This window comes from Malaclemys terrapin, chromosome 18 (genome assembly GCF_027887155.1).
Source record: "Malaclemys terrapin pileata isolate rMalTer1 chromosome 18, rMalTer1.hap1, whole genome shotgun sequence".
Classification (NCBI taxonomy): domain Eukaryota; kingdom Metazoa; phylum Chordata; order Testudines; family Emydidae; genus Malaclemys; species Malaclemys terrapin.
Genome location: NC_071522.1, coordinates 1,741,979 through 1,761,152, shown reverse-complemented (window position 1 = coordinate 1,761,152; position 19,174 = coordinate 1,741,979). Strand labels below are relative to the sequence as shown.

Genomic DNA, 19,174 nt, shown 5'->3' with positions numbered 1-19,174 from the left:
CAACAAGAGATCTTTGCTGAAACCATTAGCCCAGGAAGGCTGTGGTGGTTCTCTTAGCCCTACGAGCGCTGCAATCCCCTTGGTTAAGGGTTGCCCCGACTCACAATCCTGGATCCGACTGGGGGCAGAAAACACCTCCACCTAAACAAGGGCTCCTGGCAGCCTCACAGTGACCTACAGCAGGGAGAGGAAGGACCATGAGACAGGCTCGCCCGGCCCAGCCAGGTACGCACCGCTTTCGTCAGTCAGAACTGGCTTGGAACCGATCGAGAGCCATTCCCTACAGCGAGCCCTGGATTCTACTCCCCTGGTGAGCTGCACCATTTCGAGGGCTAGAGAGATCCAATGAGCATGTGCAGTGACCTGAGCTACAGCCCCTTAGTGTGAATAGAGCTTCCAAAGGCAGCAGAGGGGGACAGCACAAGGCAAATGCCAAGAAAACAGACACCTTTGAACAACAAACAGGACTTTCTGTTGGTAACAGAGCCCGATTCTTCCCACCTCTGCAGAGGACAGCCACCAGGGAAAGGAGGCCTCGCTCTCCTGGCAGAACACAGGCAAGAGAGGAATGTCCCCAGTCAGCTCCCAGCGCTACAAGGGACACCATTCCTCAGCCTCTCCAGAGCCCTAGCACCCAGCGGGGACAGGAAACGATCTTTCATCCTGCAGTCCTAGCAGCCAGACACCACTGGAGCCTGTCAGCCACTGCCAAGTTTTGCCTCAAATCAAACAAAGATCCACAATGAAATAACTAAGCCAGTGAATCTACCAGCGAGTGAAAGCACGGCCTGTATACACAACTGACTGGCAAGTGTGTCCTAGTAGAGTGAAAAGGAGGGCTGCTAAGATAGCTCAGATACAAAAGCTCTTCAGCAAATGGCCCAGAGTCTGGTGTCAGTAAAAATGGGAATGATCCTTCTGGTTACATCGAAAGATAACTCCAGTCTCTGGCAGGAAGAGCTCCGGGAAGGGCCTCCTCCTTCCTCATGGTCAGATCGAGGCCAGACCTCCAGTTACTCACAGCTGCTTGCTGCGATACTGGTGATTTTCAGTAGCAGAGGTCTAGGCTGTTGGACAGTGAACTGGTCACTAGCAGTTTTCAGAGTAGCAGCCGTGTTAGTCTGTATCTGCAAAAAGAACAGGAGTACTTGTGGCACCTTAGAGACTAACAAATTTATTAGAGCATAAGCTTTCGTGGGCTACTGCCCACTTCTTCAGATGCATCACTAGCAGGCTTCAGAGATCTGAGAACAAACCTTAGCCGGGGCATCCAGAACTAAGAGTTGAAGGACACAAGTCAAGCTGTGATCGGAGAGTTAAAGCAGGCACTTGGGAAGAACAGCCCCAGGCCAAGCCGCCTACACACAAGATCACAGTTCTTGCTGGTTCTGGCGGCTGGCGAAGGGCCAAGTGGGTCATGGCCCCAGAACTTTGGTAGCTTGAAAACGCAATGAACTCGGTCAACAACTGGGCCAAACATTCTTCAGGAATAAATAGACTTTAAGTAAAAGAGTTTTGCACTTAGTCATCCATCATAGTGCCTGGGGCCATAACAACAGACGTTCCGGTGCAAACGCTGACAGCTCCCTCCGACACCAAGCTGCCAGCCCACGCTTTGTAACCAGAGTCAGTTTTCACAGAAGTGTGAAAATAAACCGAGGCCCTTCTTGCTGGTGGCAATCACATATGCAATGCCACAGTGAAATCACTTGAGTGGGGCCCGCTGAATACAAGACAGGTCATGATCACCCTTCATCCTTGATGGAGAGATGTGGCCTGTCCCAGCAGGCGCTGCTCCATGGGGCAATGTCCTGGGGGAGGCTTCAGGTTCCAGCATGCAGTGACCCCCGTTGATCTGAGTGGCTGAGTGTTCTCCGGCTCCTGGCAAGCACCAATGCAGCCCACGGTGTTGCCCCAGCACTCCAGAGCCCCGTCCTCCAGGCCTGAGTAACACGGAGGCAGGCAGGAGAGGATACGTGCGCCGTGCAGGTCAGGAGATCAGAAGGAAGCTGGCTATGTCCATATGGAGGCGGTGCAGTTCGCTCCTCTCAGCCCGTTCCTCACTGGGGGCCTGACTCTTCCCCTGCAGCTGAAACACAAAGGGCAGAAACCTGGGATAAACGCAGGCGAAGTGTCTGATAGAGCACTCCACCGGGGGGCTAAAATCAGCAGCATCCTGTGGCTACCAAGCCAATAATCAGGCTGACAGGCTTTGTGGTTCTGGCTGCCCCGGGAAGCCATTGTGAGGCTCTCATTAGTACACAGAGCAGAGGGCGTGGGGCTGGCATCGGAACTGCCATGTGCACTGGTGCTAAAGGATTAACAGAGGGGCCCTTTGTCTTCATGTTGATTCTAAAGGGTCTTCTGGGGGGTAAAGAAACAGTGACTCCTTGAGGTCTGTGCCCCCCTTTCTCCCCCCACTGGGTTAGCCCCGAAGGGGAAGAGAGACTCTCTCCAAAGGAGTTCTGTGCCGCTGGACAGGCTCCCACTTCTCATTGTTAATTCATTAGTGGTCCCTTCCTGCCTGGGGTTGCTTCGGCACCGAGGTTTGCACTGCTGAGGTCTGGCTAGAGTGAGCAGCGGGTCGCAGTACAGAGCTCACAGCAAAGCGGGTCGCAGGTACTGGTCCAGTCCCAGGCAGCTGCAGCCAGGGAGCAGACGCCAAATGCTGGAAAGAAATTGCACTGAGTGGTGCCCAAGAGAGAAGGACAGGTTGGGGCAGTAAGGAACCACTGTCCCCTCAGCACAGAGGCGCTGGTTAGTGATGGGCCTTTCGTACGCCCCGTGTCGGGGGACTAGGGCTATACCACAAGCAGAAGGTTCAGACAGGTTCTCTCTTCTGGGAAAAGCTTTCCAAACCAACGGTTCGAACCAACCCATTCCGTGGGCTTTCCATGCTACCTGCACTCTGGGACCCACGGAGCAGGGCAGGGCTGGGCGCCGTTTGCACACAACGTTTTGGTGGCTCAAGTCACGATCCTGAATGTTATGTGTTTGGGTTCAACAATAAATCAGGGAAAGACTGTGAGGCGCTCAGATGGGACCGGGGGGGGAGGGGGGGAGGGCAGATAAGGACTTTGGCTGGATCGATACAGATACAACAATGTTTTCTGTAGCTTAATCAAGGTGCGCAGTGGAGCATGAGGGAGCTAGAAGCTCCTCCCTGCTGGGGACAATTAGCCAGCTAGCAGGGGACGGGGAAAGGGAAAAGCCAGAGTCCACACTGCAGGGGTACGAGCAGACCCACCAATGTGCTGACCCAGGCTGCTTTCACGTACCCTGGCACAGGAAGGGCAGGTCCGACTGTGGGCTTATTTGAACCACGTAATGATGCTTCCTTCAGACCGAGGGAAGAGAAGCCACAGGCCGTTGCTATTTTTATCAAACCGCAGAGAAGATCCAGGAGCCAAAACGATGCCTCAAATCTCAGTTTCTATTTAGGCAACTTCAATTGCTCTGAAAGCGGCTGGTTTGGGAAATGCTTTGGCTCCATAAACATGGCCACCAGCGCGGCAGCTCCCTGCAGGTTTCCCCTGAGCAGCCATAGCGGGAGGGCATTAGAAATCCAAGGGGCGCCTCCTTCCCCCACTGCTCTTTGCTTTGCTGGGTTGGCTCAATATCACTACAGTGGCTATGGGGTGCAGCACACAAGAGAGATGGATTCTGTGCTTTGCCTGGGGATGTTCTGATTTCAGCGAAGTCACCATGGATTCCAGAAACCAGCCAGCTGGGAACCAACGGGGGGCCCTTGGCCCTGGGCCAGGTAGGCACTGGGAAGAGCTGCAGAGGTGCTCCAAGCAGGGGCGAGTGGGCTTTGCACCACTCAGGAGCTCATGTGCTCCCCCCTTCCACTAGCGGATGCATGGAGCAGTGTTCAGTGACTCCAGAGGGTGCTGCAGGCAGCACTCCCAGCTCAGGAATAGGTCTCCAGCCTGTGACCAATCCCCAAAGCGCAGACACTGTAAACACTTGGTACAGGACGTCCGGACCCATTGCAGGGGAGGCTGTTCCGGTGCTCTGTAGGGCCAGGGTTCACTGGAGAGGAGTAAATCCAGATTGCAAATGTGTCGGATTCCCTGGTTATTAGCATTTGGCCTAAGATAGAGCAATGGAACACCCGAGCTAGACAGTGCAGCACCCTGCTCTCCCCGAAGGAAATCCCAGAGTGGCAAAATCTGGAGGGGCTCAGTCCAGAGGCAAGTCAAAGTGATGCCACGACAGGCGGAGCGTCCCAAGGATCTGTGGCCCAGCAGGCATGGAACGAGCAATAGAGCATTAGTGTCCCCCAAATCACACAGTGTAATTAGCCAGGAGAGATCAGAGGGCAGCGGGGGCTGACAGCTGGCTAGGCACACTCTGCCCCCGCAGCACTGCCGGGCATGACCCCTCTAGGGCGCCAGGCAGGGCTTCAGTTTAGGTCACCTGAGCTCGCAGCAAGAACAGCTGTGGCAAAGAACCCTATACTCACGTTTCACTGCCAGCAGTGTGTTCCCATGGCAGCAGGCAACAGAGGTCACCAGGTAGGGGTGAGTCTCCTCCAGCTGCACCGGCCTTGGAGTCCTGGTCTCCTCATCCTTCCTTCCCAAGCGCCCACGGGCTCCTTTCCCCCAGGTGTACACCTCTCCCTCTGGAAAGGAGACATCTGGCTACAAACGGTTTCTCCCACATTGACCATGAGCTCTGCTGACCCTCCTGTCTCAAGTTACAGAGCAGAGTGCCCTGCAGGCAGAACAAGTGTGCCCCCCATGCCCTCTCAGAGCGGCCATACGAAGCATGGTGGGCCTGCAGTCTGGAGCAGAGCAAGGCTTAACTCACCAGCAGCACTGACTCCTTGGCTAACAGCTCAAGAAAGCCAGGAACTGCTGCAGCACAGGACACCAGGGCTTCAATCTCACCTGCTCCAATGGCCACAGTGAAGGCATCGCCACAAGCCACCATGGTGACCTTAATCGCTTGGAGTCCCACAACCAGGTAGGGCACACGGCTGGTACGGCAGGTGCTGGTGCCAAGCTGCCCGTGTTGGTTGCTGCCAAAGGTGTAACACTGGCCAGAAGCTGTCAATGGGGAAGACAGAAATGAGGAGTCAGCGACCGTAAGAGGCCAGTATTCCAGTGTCTTTCACAGCGCTGAGCGCACTGCCCTCACAGCCCCAAAGGTTCCCAGGCTGACGTGCCGTCTGGAACCCAAACCATACGGGGGGAAGCCGTGTCCCCCCATATTACCCCTCCCAGTGCAGGTTTCCCAGGGCCACCTCCTCACCTGTGACTGCAGCCGAATGGGCTGTTCCAATATCTGCACACACCACCGGCTCTTGATTTAAGGGCCCTGACTGGACACACGTGAATGTGGGAGCTTCTTCCACCTGATCCCCCAGGGCCGGCTCCCCCTGCTCCGCAGTCTTATCCAGGCCCAGCTTGTTAAACCTGCATGAGGAGAGCAGTCCCGGGGCTGAGCAAACATCACGTATTATAGACGGAACTTCTTCAGGATGCCTTGGGCCAAAGCAGGGCTGGCTCCAGGCACCAGCTTAACAAGCAGGTGCTTGGGGCGGCCAAGGGAGAGGGGCAGCACCTGCTTGTCACTCCCTCTAGGAGAGAAGGACTTGCCGCCGAACTGCCGCCGCCAATCGCAGCTTTTTTTTTTTTTTTTTCCAATTGCCGCCGCCGAGCGCGATCGCGGCTTTTCTTTTTTTTTTTGCTTGGGGTGGCAGACATGCTGGAGCCGGCCCTGGGCCAAAGCCATCCCGGGCTAGCTGCACTGAAGCCAAGGGATGCTGAGAAATGTACCATTACTGTGATATAGGCACATTCAGCTCTACACCAGAGCTGTCTGCAGCTCCAGAGACATACCCATTACTAGCTTCTTGCGCTGCTGGAGACAGGACACTGCATGAGATGGGCCCTGGGCTGATCTGCTGTGGTGACACCTCTGGTCCAGAAGGCAGGGAAACATTCCTCCTTTCTTACCTGTTGCTCCCACAAGCAAGAATCTGGTTCTTCACCGTCAGGACCATGGAGGAGTCAATACCACAAAGGACTTTCTGAGCCTCGTGTTCAGGCGGAACAGCTACCTGCTGGGGAGAATTGTGGGAGTCCAGAGTTCCCAGCCCAAGCCGACCTGCGCAAAAGAAATCGTTTCAAGAGACGTTTTGTGTCAAAATACAAACCAAAGGCATTTCCCCGAGTAACAATATCTAGAGCGGTGACTGCAGGGGCCTGGATGCGGGACACACCCAGCAGGGGGCACTCTGTGTAGGGGGCAGGCACCCTGGCTGTGGGGAACTGCTGGCTGCTCCAACCCCAGTCAGTTTCACACAACAGTTACCTTCCAAACAGTGCACACAGGGAGATCAGTAGGGACTGGGGAAGCAAAAGGGGAGGGAAAATGACCCCTGATCATGCTAAGCAGTGGCAGCTAAAATCCCCTTACCATTGTCCCCTCTGCCCCAGGCAAACACTTCCCGTTCATTGGAAATGGCCAGCACATGAGACGCGCCACATGCCACCTGCACAATCTCGTAGCCCAGCAGCGCCTCCACGATCTTAGGCTGGTAGAGAAAAGAGCAGCATTAATCAGCTATGCCCTTTCCCCATCAGCTCATTGACTGACACCTTACTACAGCAGATCTGCCTACCCGGCGGGTGCTGCAGAAAGGCAAGGCCAAGAGCAGAGCTCCAGGGATAGTCTAGTTCCTATCCCAGGTTTTACCCTATATGAACAATATTTACATTTCCATAGTACCTTTTGTCCTAAGGGATCTTAAAGGTGCTTTACAAACTATGGATATACAGCACAAAGGAAAATGCAGCCACCTCTGGGGTAAACGACAGCTGCCAGACAACCAACTAGCACAACAGTTTGGGGAGGGGAAACATTATGACAAAGGCAGCAGGGCAAATCTCTACCCTTCTGACAAAAGCCCATGCAAAGCAGACAAAACTTGGTTCTAATGTTTCATCAGAAAGATCCACACCCAGGGCACTGCACGGAAACTACTAGCTAACTCTCCCGTGCGGCAGATGGATGGAGATTCCCCATTTCTCGCTTCACCTTGTTTTTTCCCTGCTGTGATAGAGTCAGATCTGACACATCCCTCCCATGGGCCTCCTCCTCCTCAATCGTCTCTGGGAAAAGCACCATTTGCTTAAATATGGTTGCAGCCACCAATCTACGCTCCTCCACAGCAGCAAATGGGAGGTGTGCACAGCTCTCAAGCAGAAGTCAGAGGATAACACCCAGCGAAGCAGTGCAAGGGAGCACAGAGACAAACAGGCCCAAACCCTCATCCCTGGCTGGATTTCACATGCTATCGCCACCAGCCAGCCAGGGTGGGCTGGGAAACAGCCCAGAGAGGGGCGGGGGAAAGGAGAGTGCCTTTACAGCTCCAGCACTTTGTCCCAATCCGGGACGCGTGGCTCTCCTTTGAACACTGGCTCTATTGAAAAACAAGTTTCCCAGTGAACCGCAGCAGCTGCAGGGCCGAGACTGAAACAGCCAGGTGTGTGATTGGAGGCAGCAGCAGAGTCTGGGCCCCAGCCAACAGTAACCACAAGGCAGCTCTCGACTTCCCTCGGCATGTTGCAACCCCACATTCAAAGACATCTTTGTGCAAACGGGGAGGGAGAAGCAGGCTGAAAAGCAGCAGAACAGAGCTGGGGGGAGGGAAGGGAAAGATCCGGTTCCAGAGCCCACCAGCGTCATTTGGATGCATACAGCAGGACTGCTGCAAGTCCGCTCAGGGCCAGGGAGAAGCTGGACCACGTGACATTCAGTATTTATCGGTGTCCCCAATTCCTTACACTACAAACCTGTGTTACATCAGTGAAGTTTCCATGCCCCAAACAACCATTACTGCCACTGCCAAAAGTCATGATTATCCCCCTGTCTGGAAAAGCAAAATAAAGTCACGTTACAGCCACTCACAACACGCTATGGGACAACACAGCCCTGGGCACTAGCGAGGCCACAGACCACAGCATCCAAGCAGTCCCAGCGTCCCTTGGGAGCCCTCGCTGGCTGGCAGACGCTGCAAATCCCACACGGATGCCTTGGGCTAGCTGCTAGGAGGATACTACAGAGGGGTAGTTTAGATGGGGCTCAGGATTCTTGAGAGAAGCCATAAATGTGCTGGGACAAGTCACCCAACAAGAACTCACACAAACAGGGGATGATGGGCAAAGCACTGAGATAACATTATTGCAGCTGTGTATGCAAGAGTTTCTCATTCAACAGTCTGGAGAGATGCTAAACACACAGAGCCCTTCATTTACCGGCCACCCAGCCCAGGGCCAGCAGGATGCATGGTCAGAGATAGGACAAACACACACATCTGAAGTTTGCCAGTTGCAAATCTGTCACTTATTCCCCTGATCCCCAGCAGAACTGCAAACACACCCGGCTCCCCACGGGCCATCAGAAGAACCTCACTGTGCAAACAGTGCACATTCCACGCTGATGTCACTCAGCCAGGCAGCTCAGACCGAAAGCAGCTTCCAAGATGCTTTCATGGAGTTTTCAGACCCTGTCTCCCCGGGTGCTGCTGAGGACACGCGGCCCTGCAGTGGGCTCACAAAGACTCATTGAATTTGGGAAGGGTTCTCTGGCACATGGACTTTGGGACTAGAGCCCTGCTGGGCATGCCCCGTCAGCAGGGCTGCTTTGGGAACCCCCCATCCGTGCAGGGGGGCAGCACAGCTCTTGTCCATACCTGTCAAGCAGGTTGTGAAGAGGTCACCACAGGACACATGTTTGATAGTCACTCCGGACTGGCCTTCCAGGAAGCGGGACACAAACTGAGGCTGGAGCTGCTCTGTGGCCCCGGGGAGGGAGGGGCCTCCAGTGGCACCCATTGGGGAAGCCTGTCAGGGAGAAGCCAAAGGGGTTTGAAATGCACTTCGCTTGCAGCTGGGCTGGGGTGAAAACAACAAGTTAGGGGCAATAAGCCCACCCCCTGCAGCCTCAGTGGTCACCAGGAGCAGCCAGGGATTTGCCTGCTCACTTGTGGGGGGATGTGGGGCCATGGCATGTCTGGAAGCAGGCTGCACTCCTCCTCTGAGACCCTCTGCCCAAGCCCCTTTGCTGACAGTGGCTTATTGCCCTTGGCTGCCGCCTGCTTGCCATTGCTCACCTCCCACATGATGAGCCTCCCTGATTTAGTGATGCCGGCCTTCTGGGTTCTCCCTGCAGAAACCTGCACTACTTCTGTGTTGAGCATGGGCAGGCGGAGCGGGGTGGTGATTCCGCTGCCCCAGGCGTAGATGGAAGACAGGGGAGGTGGGATTCCAGTCCTGGCTGAGCGAACTCGAACACCTAGGAGTCCAAATGAAATACCATCATCCCAACTTGCCACCCCCCAGCCAAGCTATAATGGGCAAGCAAGTGACCCTCGCCATACTATGCAGATGCCCACCCGCAGTGGAGGACAACACCCAGTTAGACAGAGGGGCTAAATCAGCTGGCAAGATCAGGGCCTGGGACATCTGTCTGAGGCTCACCAGGGCTGCAGGGAAGGCTGCTCACAGCAGCTCGCCAGGGCGATGCCAGCAGGAGGAGGGGAAAGTAGCCTTCTACTCTAGAATTTGCAGAAGGTAGATGGGCTGCTACAGCTCTAGCTGTTCATCACCCAGGGACTCTCAATTCCCAGCCTGGGTGCGCTGCAGCACAGGGGAACTCAGGCTCCAGACGACAAGGGCAGGAAAGCCTCTGAAGGGGCTGATCTAGAAGCAGCCCGGGCTAGCTCCTGGGTCCCACCAGCCTGGGGCTGGAGTACAGGTTCTCCGAGGAAGGGGATTTAGGGTGTGAAGTGCCTGAGTTTCATCTGGCAGAGGATGCCACTAATGGTCAATACAAAGGATTCTCCTTTGAAATGAAGTTCTGCTGAATACACCGTGCCCGGCCTTACCCCTGGGTCTGGCACTGGTCACTCTTCCTCCCGCTCTGTTGTGGGTCACTGGTGGCACTGTAGCGAATGGCTTCTCAGGCCTGTCAAACCAAAATGCACAACTTCTGACTGTTCACTCGGACAGCCTGGCCAGCATTAGCACTGGGCTCACCGAGGAGAGGGAAGCTTTATCATTAGGGCAGAGCGAACTGCTGAGCATGGCCTGGTGCAGGCAGAGTCGGGGCAGTTTCCTCGGGACAGCTCTTTATGGCCGGCCGGCCGGCTCTCTGACAGCACCACGGCCTGTGTGAGGTCATGCTGGCCCCAGGGTAAGGGTGAGTGAGCAAGTGCAACACCATCCAGCAAGCTCCTGAGACCGGAGGTGAACCTGTCCTCCCAGTGACAGCCCCTCAGCAATGCATCATCTCCTGAGCCCCCACCTGTGCTGGGCATGAGCCTGGGTCCTGTTAGCCTGTATGCACGTACCACAAGCACAGCTGCTCAGTGTCCCTTCCTAGCTCCAACCAAGTAAAGAAGTGACCCTCTCAGAGACCTCCTGGGAGCTGTGGCAGCCTCTCCATCCCCATTGCTAGGCCCCAGAGAGATGAGCGCAGCAGCCCCACTTGCCTTCTCATTTTGACACTGCCCACGTCAGTATAAAGGTTCAGAAGTGGCCTGATGCAGATGGCCTGGGCCATGATCTCATTCAGCTGGGGCCGTTTGGAAGGGTCCAGGTTGAGCATGCTCAGAATGAGCTGGCGCAGGTCGGGGCTGTATCGGTCTGAGATGGGAGCAAATGTCCCACTCATGATCTTTAGCACCAAGGCAGGCAGGTTCTGGAGAGTATGGAAGGAAGATAGACACACATGGTTAGCAGAACCCTGGCTGCTGCATGGGCAGAAAGGCAGGAAACGTCAGGAGCAATGCAAGGTCTTAGAGAAGAGCACTGCCGGCTCTGTGGGAATGCAGTAGGCACAGCCCAATGTGGACGTGTTTCTGGAATTCACGTCTCTGCTTTAAGAAAACCCCAGGCCCCGGCCTTACTGCAGCTTCAAAGGCTCTCTTGAGACTGGCAAGTTCGTAAAGCACACAGCCCAGCGCCCAGATATCGCTCTTCTGGTTGTAGGGTTTCCCTTCACACAGCTCCGGGGAGATGTAGCACGGAGTCCCCACAACCTAAGAGAAAGAGGCACAGATGCATGATGGCACTCCGAGTCCAGAACCGTGGCAAGGAGAGCTAAAGATCAACACCCATTACAAAAATGACTTGACTACAGCACAAAGGAGCCAGAGTTCTAGGCGAACTGGGAGGGGCGTTAGTTTCCCTGCTATTGATTACTGGCCGATGATCTTCCCATGATAAAATTGCTAGAGGATTTACCATTTCTTCATGGCTCCCTCTCCCATTTAGCACTTAGCTCCAATATGGACTTCTAGCCAACTGAGGGGCTCAGATCACTTAGTGATGCCAACCAGATCAGCTTAGCTGGGGAAAGATAGTGAGGTATCAGGAAGAGAGAAGATTGAAAAAGAAAAGACAGGACATTCAGCCACCAAGAAACGTGTGCTATATCAGCCCGGTCTCAGAAGAGGCCCTCTGGTGCTAACCTCTCACATAGCAGCACTTTCTACCATCTCTGGTTGGCTAGGAGACTCCAGCCCAGCCTGCTGGACTGTGACCTAACCTTGGTTATCCAAGACTCTGTCACATCCCATCTGGACTACAGCACTGCAATGCACCTGGGCACAAAGGCAACAGGCCTCAGGAAACTCCCGCTAGTACAGGGTGCCACAGTGAGTCTCCTCAGCACCACGGGCCATCACGAGCCCGGCAGGCCTGTCCACCACCCTCTGCGCTGCCTTTCTGCAGCTTAAGAGTCAAGTACAAGGACTCAGTCCTTATCTTCAAGGTGCTCAGTGGCTTGGGCCCAACATATCTAGGAGCCTAAAGCTTCAGGATGAGGACTGTGGTCAACAACTCCACCCCTCTGGAACAGTGGGACTTTTTACCCCAAGGGCAAAGCTGGTCTGTGCAGGAGGAAGAACTTCCCCAAGGCCCGTACCAGACCGTGGAACAAACCTCCGCAGGAACTACGGATCATCCCAACACCCCCCACCCCCTCCCGCTGCAAGTGCCAGGCACCTGCCTCCAACCAGCCATCTCCAGCACAAACACACAGCAGCAGGGATATTTTAAAATAAAAAACAACACACAACAACAAAGCCCTACCAAAATGAACCAATCCACACCACACACAATACTCCCCTGGGGACAAGGAGGAGAGCAAGAACAAGCCACATGTGGCAGTTGTTTTAATGCACTATTGGAAGGCATTCAGACACTATGGAAATGAGAGAGAGGAACTGACAGAATAATTTTCATGACTGCAGCAAGACAGGCTATCAAGGGAGATTAAGGGTATGTCCACACTGCACAAGAAGATCTGTTCTTTCCTTGGGTTAAAGTAACAGTGAAGATGCACCCACTCAGCTTCTAACTCGGGTTAACAGCTCGAGTTAAAGCCTATAGGGCAGCCTGGGGTTGAACTCCAGCTACTAGCTTGTGTTAAAAGCGGAGTTGCTGTGTCTTCACTTGTGCCGAGTATCAGGGGGTAGCCGTGTTAGTCTGTATCCACAACTTGACACCTCCTCATCTATTATTGGGAGTGGACTACATCCACCCTGATTGAATTGGCCTTGTCAGCACTGGTTCTCAGCTCCTGTCTCTTCATGTGTCAGTATATAATGCCTGCATCTGTAACTTTCACTCCATGCATCTGAGGAAGTGAGGTTTTTTACCCACGAAAGCTTATTCCCAAATAAATCTATTAGTCTTTAAGGTGCCACCGGACTCCTTGTTGTTTTTGTGTCTTCACTGCTACCCTAACATCAGTGAGCTAACCAGAGTTAGACACCCACAGAACGGAAAGATTAGCAGTAATATTGATTATTTACTGACTTGTCAAAATCTAAATCACAATCACTGATGCAACCTAATCTCAGGCCCACTCTCCCCACACGGAGGCACAGAAACAGATCAGATCAGATGGAAAGAACTTCCCCCAGACCTCGGAAATTTGGGAACTCTCAGCAGATACGCACCGTGTAGGCTTTGCTCTTGCTGCTCAAGATTTTTGAGATGCCAAAGTCTCCAATCTTGACGATCATGCGGTGCTTGTCCAACAGAATGTTCTGAGTCTTTAAATCCCGGTGCAGGATCTGTTTAGTGTGAACATGATGAAGGGCCAGTAGGATCTGCACAAAAAAGTGCAGGATGGTGTCTTCGTCCAACAGGGAGTTACAACGTTTATGAATAAACTCTGCCAAGGTGCCACCTGGGATGGATGGCAAAGGGCAGAAGGGCCATCAGCAAAGGAAGTTGACCAGGGCTGGCATAATCTTAACCAAAAGTAATGGAATGGAGTCACAGTATCTTAACTACACAATTGCTGCTGAATGAGCCAAGGATGTCCGAAGTCATACAATGCGCCATGGAGCATACCTTGTGTTCTCTGAATGTAAAGAGAACACTAGCAGCACAGCACATGGGATGCAGGACCAGCAGCAGAGGGGTTAAAGTTAGCACCACACTGTCAATGGCAGTGCTGCCTCCAGGGCTCAGCAGGACAAAGAAATGTGCTAAAACCATACATATCAGAGCACCGTGGGGAAGCAAATGTCAATGGGAGAACAAGATAAGCCTGTTCTGCATAGGGAAATTCCCCTTGTTAAAGTACCCACATGCTATTGAAAGGGGCCCTCTCATGTAATGCAAGCCCAGAATTCAGGTTTTATATGAAGCAGTTTTACAAACCCTAATGTAAATGTTTTCTTGATTTAAAATGGCCAGACAAATCCTGTGTTTGTTTGAATTGACACTTCTCCAGGCAGCTCTACTGCTCCAACACTGCTGCCCAAAAGGAAAGCGGACAAAACAAACAGAAGGGAAACGGACAGAACCCACAAGTGAAGAGCAGAAGGGAACACACAGATCAGTGATGAAAAAGCTATTTTTAAAACCCTTTCCATTGGGATAAGCGCTGGCAATGCTAATAAAGCAAATGTATTTTAAAATGTTTTCAAAGAATAGGATTTTCAACATGGGCAGGTCCCTTTGAACAACAAGCTTATGTTATCCTGGGGACCTCCAAACCATTTCCACAACAGCCTTACATGGGATATGCTTCAAGATAAGGAAATAGGTGACAAAGGACAGGAGTGAGCACCTCTTCAAGGGAAACAGCCTTGCCAAACAAAAGTCGGGCCAGTCTCAAGTACCAGGGACATTGCTGGATTCTCCTCACCATCACAGAGCACGCAGACCCCTGCTTTTATGGATGCCTTGTAAACCAGCCCACTCAGTTGCTGATGTTTAAGTCAGGCACTCCCTAAAGAGGCTCATTCACCCCGATCCAACTACACTGGGGAATCCAAGAAGCTCTATCCCCAGCCCATGCCCCTCCTAGCCACAGTCCCACCTGGTGCATACTCCATAGCAATCATAAGAGCCTTGTCTTCCAGGAAGTTCTCGTAATATTCGATGATATTGGGGTGATTCAGTAGCTTCAGCACCTGGCACTCATTCTGTGCCGCCAGCCGCTCGTCCTTCGTCATCTGCTCCACAGGGATCTGTTTAATGATCACTAGCTTCTGGTCAGCCTTGCGCAGACACAGGTGCACTATTCTGTAATAGCACAAAGCAAGGACAGTCTGCATTAGAGGGGAGACCAGCCATGCAAGAGATGGGATGGGAAGTAACTAAACAAGGAAAGGGGTGACCAAGCCTAGAGCCAGAACAAGTGATGTGAAGTGGAAAACAGCACCAGATGTTTGCCAAATGCACGTGTCCAAAAACCAAGAGACACAAGCAAAACAAGAACCATTTCAGGGGCCTGGTCCCCACTTCCACTCCTCCCCCAAAGTACAAGAGGAAATAAATGCAGTTTAGAGCACAGGACTCCAGGGTTCCTTCCCCAACCTTGACACAGTCCTCCTGCGTGCGCCTAGGCAAGTCACACCTGATCTCAGTTTCTCCAGCGGTAAAATGGGAATAATAGTGATTCCCCACCTCTCCGAAGGCAGTGCACTGAGTTAGCGATGCAGAGTATTATGAAGACACTAACTGTGAGTCCTGCTCCAGTTACGCATCCCCAGTTCCTTTGGACTAAGATGCTCGGCTCTAGACGTCCGGCCCCAGGAACTTTATCGGTGAGAAACATGGGCATCTCACCAGGCCTAGCAGACCATGGTCTGTTATCTGCCCCCAGCCCATCCCCCGTGCTCTGCTATCTGCCCCCAGCCCACCCCCCATAATCCGTTATCTGCCCCCAGCCCACCCCCCGTGCTCCGTTATCTGCCCCCAGCCCACCCCCCGTGCTCCGTTATCTGCCCCCAGCCCACCCCCCATAATCCGTTATCTGCCCCCAGCCCACCCCCCGTGCTCCGTTATCTGCCCCCAGCCCACCCCCCGTGCTCTGCTATCTGCCCCCAGCCCACCCCCCATAATCCGTTATCTGCCCCCAGCCCACCCCCCGTGCTCCGTTATCTGCCCCCAGCCCACCCCCCGTGCTCCGCTATCTGCCCCCAGCCCACCCCCCGTGCTCCGTTATCTGCCCCCAGCCCACCCCCCGTGCTCCGTTATCTGCCCCCAGCCCATCCCCCGTGCTCCGCTATCTGCCCCAGGGGCTCCCTCCTGTCTCCCGGTCCCTGATTGGCTGCGCGGGGGCGGAGGAGCGGCCGCATCACCGTGTATCGGGGCTCAGCCCGGGGTGTCCCGCCCCCAGATGCCACGTGGCAGCGCTGCCGCCCGCGGGCTCGCGGGAGGGGGCAATGCCGGGTGCCGGGAGGGGGTGTCTCACCCGAAAGCTCCTCTCCCCACCACCCGGATCCGCTCGTACTTCTCCATCGCCCCCCAGCCCCGGCCCGGCTCCCCGCATCTCCATGGAGACGCTTCCGGGCTCCACTACGGCGGCCACGGAGGAACATTCCGCCGCGTTCCCCGCACTGGGGACCCCTCGCTGCGGATCTCGCCCAGGATCGCTGCAGGGGGCGGGAGGCAGCAGAGCAGTGGCCGCTCACAACAGCGGGGTGCGGAGCCCCGGGCGCTTGGGGGCCCCACGAGGGTGCTAGAGATATCCAGGGAGGGTGCCCCACAGCTCCCAGCACCCATAGAAGGTGCCCCACGGCTCCCAGCACCCATAGAAGGTGCCCCACGGCTCCCAGGGAGGGCCCCCCATGGCCCCAGTGCCAGAGCTGGGGGAAGATGGGCTCAGGCAGCGATGCCCCCGGCGGAGGTGCTGCCAACCCCAACAGTTCAAAAGTCACAAGTCAGGCCCCAAAACTCATGAGATTGGCTTTAAAATCTCAGAACAGCTAACACTCTGCAGTGCTGGGATCCTGCCCTTTGCCAGCTTGTTTCCGGGCACTCCAGTCCTGGCCAGTGGGCGTTGCCAGCTCTGGGGATGGGCCGGCAAGTCTTGCAGGTTTTGGGGTGTTGTTAGAGCCCCAGCCCCTGGAGTCAGGGGATTAGAATCCCATAGGGGTTTGTTGTTTTTTTTCCAGTAAGTTTCGAGCTGTCCTGGTCGCAGAGGAGTGTGAGCATGTGCCCTGAACCTGACACAAGGTGAACAGAGAGAGACCCACACACTCTCCTGAGTTTTTGGGCCTGACTCCTGGTTTGGCGGCGGCTGAGGTTGGCAGCACCACCAAGGCCCCCTGGGGATTATGAGCCCATTGGGGACTTCAGCAATTTACCATTCCTGCAGAGGGCAGGTGAGATCAGTGAGTGGTGCAATCCCTCAGCCCAGCCCTTTTCCAGGAGGTGCCTGACTCATCTGAGACCTAAAACAACCTCGGCCCCACCCTAACCCAGTCCTGTGCTCTGTCTGACACTGCAAATCACTGACAACATGCTCAATCAGGAAGCTGAGGCTACTGGGAGCTGCCTACGTGCTGCCCTGGCGCTCCTGAGCCCAGCCCAGCCCACCCGCTGCACTGAGCTGCCAATCGCCCACAGCACTTGTTCTCCCCAGCTGCACTGCAGTCAAGTTAGGACGGTGTGCGACCCCATCCAAACTGCCATGCAGATGGGATCTGATGCCCCAGGGCGTAGCCCAGTTACAGAGGTCCTGTCCTGGCTATATCCATGTCCATAGGTTAAGGTTGATGGAGATAGGTGCCACCAGACTCCTTGTTGTTTTTGTTGATGGAGAGACGGCTTTAAACTGCAAGTGCCTCTGGCAGCTCACAGCCTCTTCTCTCTAGGAACTGACTTTTGTAGCAAAGAGCAGGGGACCAGCCAGCCACACTCCACACTGCAGGCCCGTGCATGCTCCCTCTGCTTGCTTGCAGCACAGCTCATAGCCAGGCGCAGGGCTGCTGAGCCTGGGTACCATTGTGGGCAATGCCCTAACCTTTCCAAGCCCACCCTGGGGCTGGACTCCCCCTCAAGCTACCTGGGTCTCGGATCCTGGCACTGGGCTCCCCACTCACTGGGCCCTGGAACCGCCTCCCTCCCCCTGGTGGGGGTCACTTTACAGCACACTGGCTGCCACCCCAACCTAGGCCCAGAAAGGCCTTTGTGCTCCGTCAGGGACACCCTGCCCGCGAGCGTTCAGGACACAGTGAGGCAGCCAGAGCTTCTGCTCCCATCTGCCAGCCCCTGTGGGAGAGCCCTGGGCTGGAGCCGTCCTGCCAGTGACTTGGCCAGGGCCTGAGGCGGCCCCTGGATCTGTAATTTAGTGTGAATTCCTGTCTGCTCTCCCAGCAGGGCAGGGCTGCTCAGCACAGGGTGACACTCACCCACCCTTGCCCCACCTTCCTCACTAATGAAATGTCTCTTGATGGGCTCAGTCACCCTCTGAATGCAGCCAGGGCTGTAAATTACCAGGTCCCTTTAATCTCAGTTAATTGCCATGTGCTGCTGTCAGGGAAGGGGCGGCTGATGGCTGGCTGGGGGGTGTCTTTGTTCAACAGACAAAGGCAGCAGTGTAAACGCCAGCCTGCCGCCCTGTCCCAACAGTCTGGGCTCTACCTGCGTCTCCTCTCAGAGACAGGGCCAGGCCTAGTGGGCAGGGAAATGCCAGCTACCAATGGCACTCAAGGGATGGGGCCATGACAGGCAAACTCCCCCTCCCAGTCACTTTGCCTCCCTATGCCAGAGTGAGCCCAGCTGTAAGAGTGGGAAGCCTGCGTGTGGCTGAGGGGAGGCTGACCACATGTGTGGGTGTTTGCTAGGGGATGGGCACAGCAGTGGCTGTAGCAATGGAGCCGTAGTAATTATTCAGCTCGTAGCAGTGCCCAGAGGCCCCTGGCGGGATCAGGACTGTGCGAGTTGGATTGTTATTTATGAACGCTGCTATTTGATTGCTTCTCTAAGCACTGAGATTCCTGGCAGACGCCAGGGCTCTGGCCATGTTAGAGCGAGCGACCCCACTTACCTTCCTGAGCAGGGAGCCGGGCAGGGCCTGCAGGACCCCGGCTGGGTGGTTTGTCGGGCCTGCTCCTGCCAATGGCACCAACAGGACAAGACTCAGGCCCCTCAGTCTGGGTGATTCGGCAGGTCCAGGAGGCAGCGCGCTGAGACAGACAGCACAGGACTGCTCTGGGAGGCCGCTGGGGCATCCAGGCCTGTGAACACCCCTTTGTCTCCAAATACCATGGTGTTAACGCACTTCGCCTCCGGCTCTGAGGGTCAGACTCTATTACCTGGCTCCTCCCCTCCATGCCTGGATGTGCCCAGCCGGCTGCTGGCAGGCCGGGTCCAGGGAGATTCTCCTCCCACTGAGGCAGGGAGTCACAGGGCAGATAGACTGTGCGTGTTACCCTCCCCTGGGCTGACGGGGGGCAATCAGTCAGCTGGCGAGAGCTCTGCTGTGCGGACACTGTCCCGTCCCAGAGGGAGATTAATGGGCAGCGGAGAGGTGGGATTATGGTTCATTCATCAGGAACGGTTCATGCCTCGCTCGCCAAGCCCCACATGGGTGGCACATGGGAGAAAGCAGGTCTCTTCCCCGCACAACACACTCCGAAGCCCCAGCCTCAAGATATGGCATCTGGGAGTCAAAAAACCCCAGCAGGTGTGTGTGTTTGTGTGTGTGTGTGGGGGGGGTGTTTGCTCCTGAGAGGCCACAGAGAGAGAATGGATTAGCCCAGCCTGCCCCATCCACCGCACAGAATGGTTACTCCAGTTGGGAAGCCAGGACTCCCTAACCTTTCCCACCCTGAGAATCTGCCACTTGGATCCCAGGGGATCCTCTCCCCAACCCCACACTCACTCCAGAGGAAGAAGGGAGT

General features: G+C 55.1%; 1 protein-coding gene across 7 annotated transcripts; it reads right to left on the bottom strand.

Annotated features, from left to right (window-relative positions):
- Positions 1–1,999: 1,999 nt before the first annotated feature.
- NEK8 (NIMA related kinase 8) lies at positions 2,000–18,441 on the bottom strand. Of its 7 annotated transcripts, none has more exons than XM_054008724.1 (15): positions 18,319–18,441; positions 14,359–14,564; positions 12,983–13,215; positions 10,925–11,056; positions 10,508–10,716; positions 9,902–9,981; positions 9,128–9,309; positions 8,708–8,858; positions 7,809–7,885; positions 6,430–6,547; positions 5,967–6,117; positions 5,260–5,423; positions 4,896–5,054; positions 4,469–4,627; positions 2,000–2,089 (listed from the first exon to the last, which is right to left on the bottom strand). In XM_054008724.1, the coding sequence occupies exons 2-15, from the start codon at positions 14,492–14,494 to the stop codon at positions 2,061–2,063; spliced, it is 1,980 nt and encodes a 659-aa protein (XP_053864699.1). In that variant the 5' UTR covers positions 14,495–14,564; positions 18,319–18,441; the 3' UTR covers positions 2,000–2,060. The 7 variants fall into 7 exon arrangements, with proteins under 7 accessions (XP_053864699.1, XP_053864697.1, XP_053864698.1 ...); XM_054008722.1 differs by lacking the exon at positions 18,319–18,441 and adding an exon at positions 15,626–15,822; XM_054008723.1 differs by lacking the exon at positions 18,319–18,441 and adding an exon at positions 15,739–15,801.
- Between the last annotated feature and the right edge of the window lie 733 nt (positions 18,442–19,174).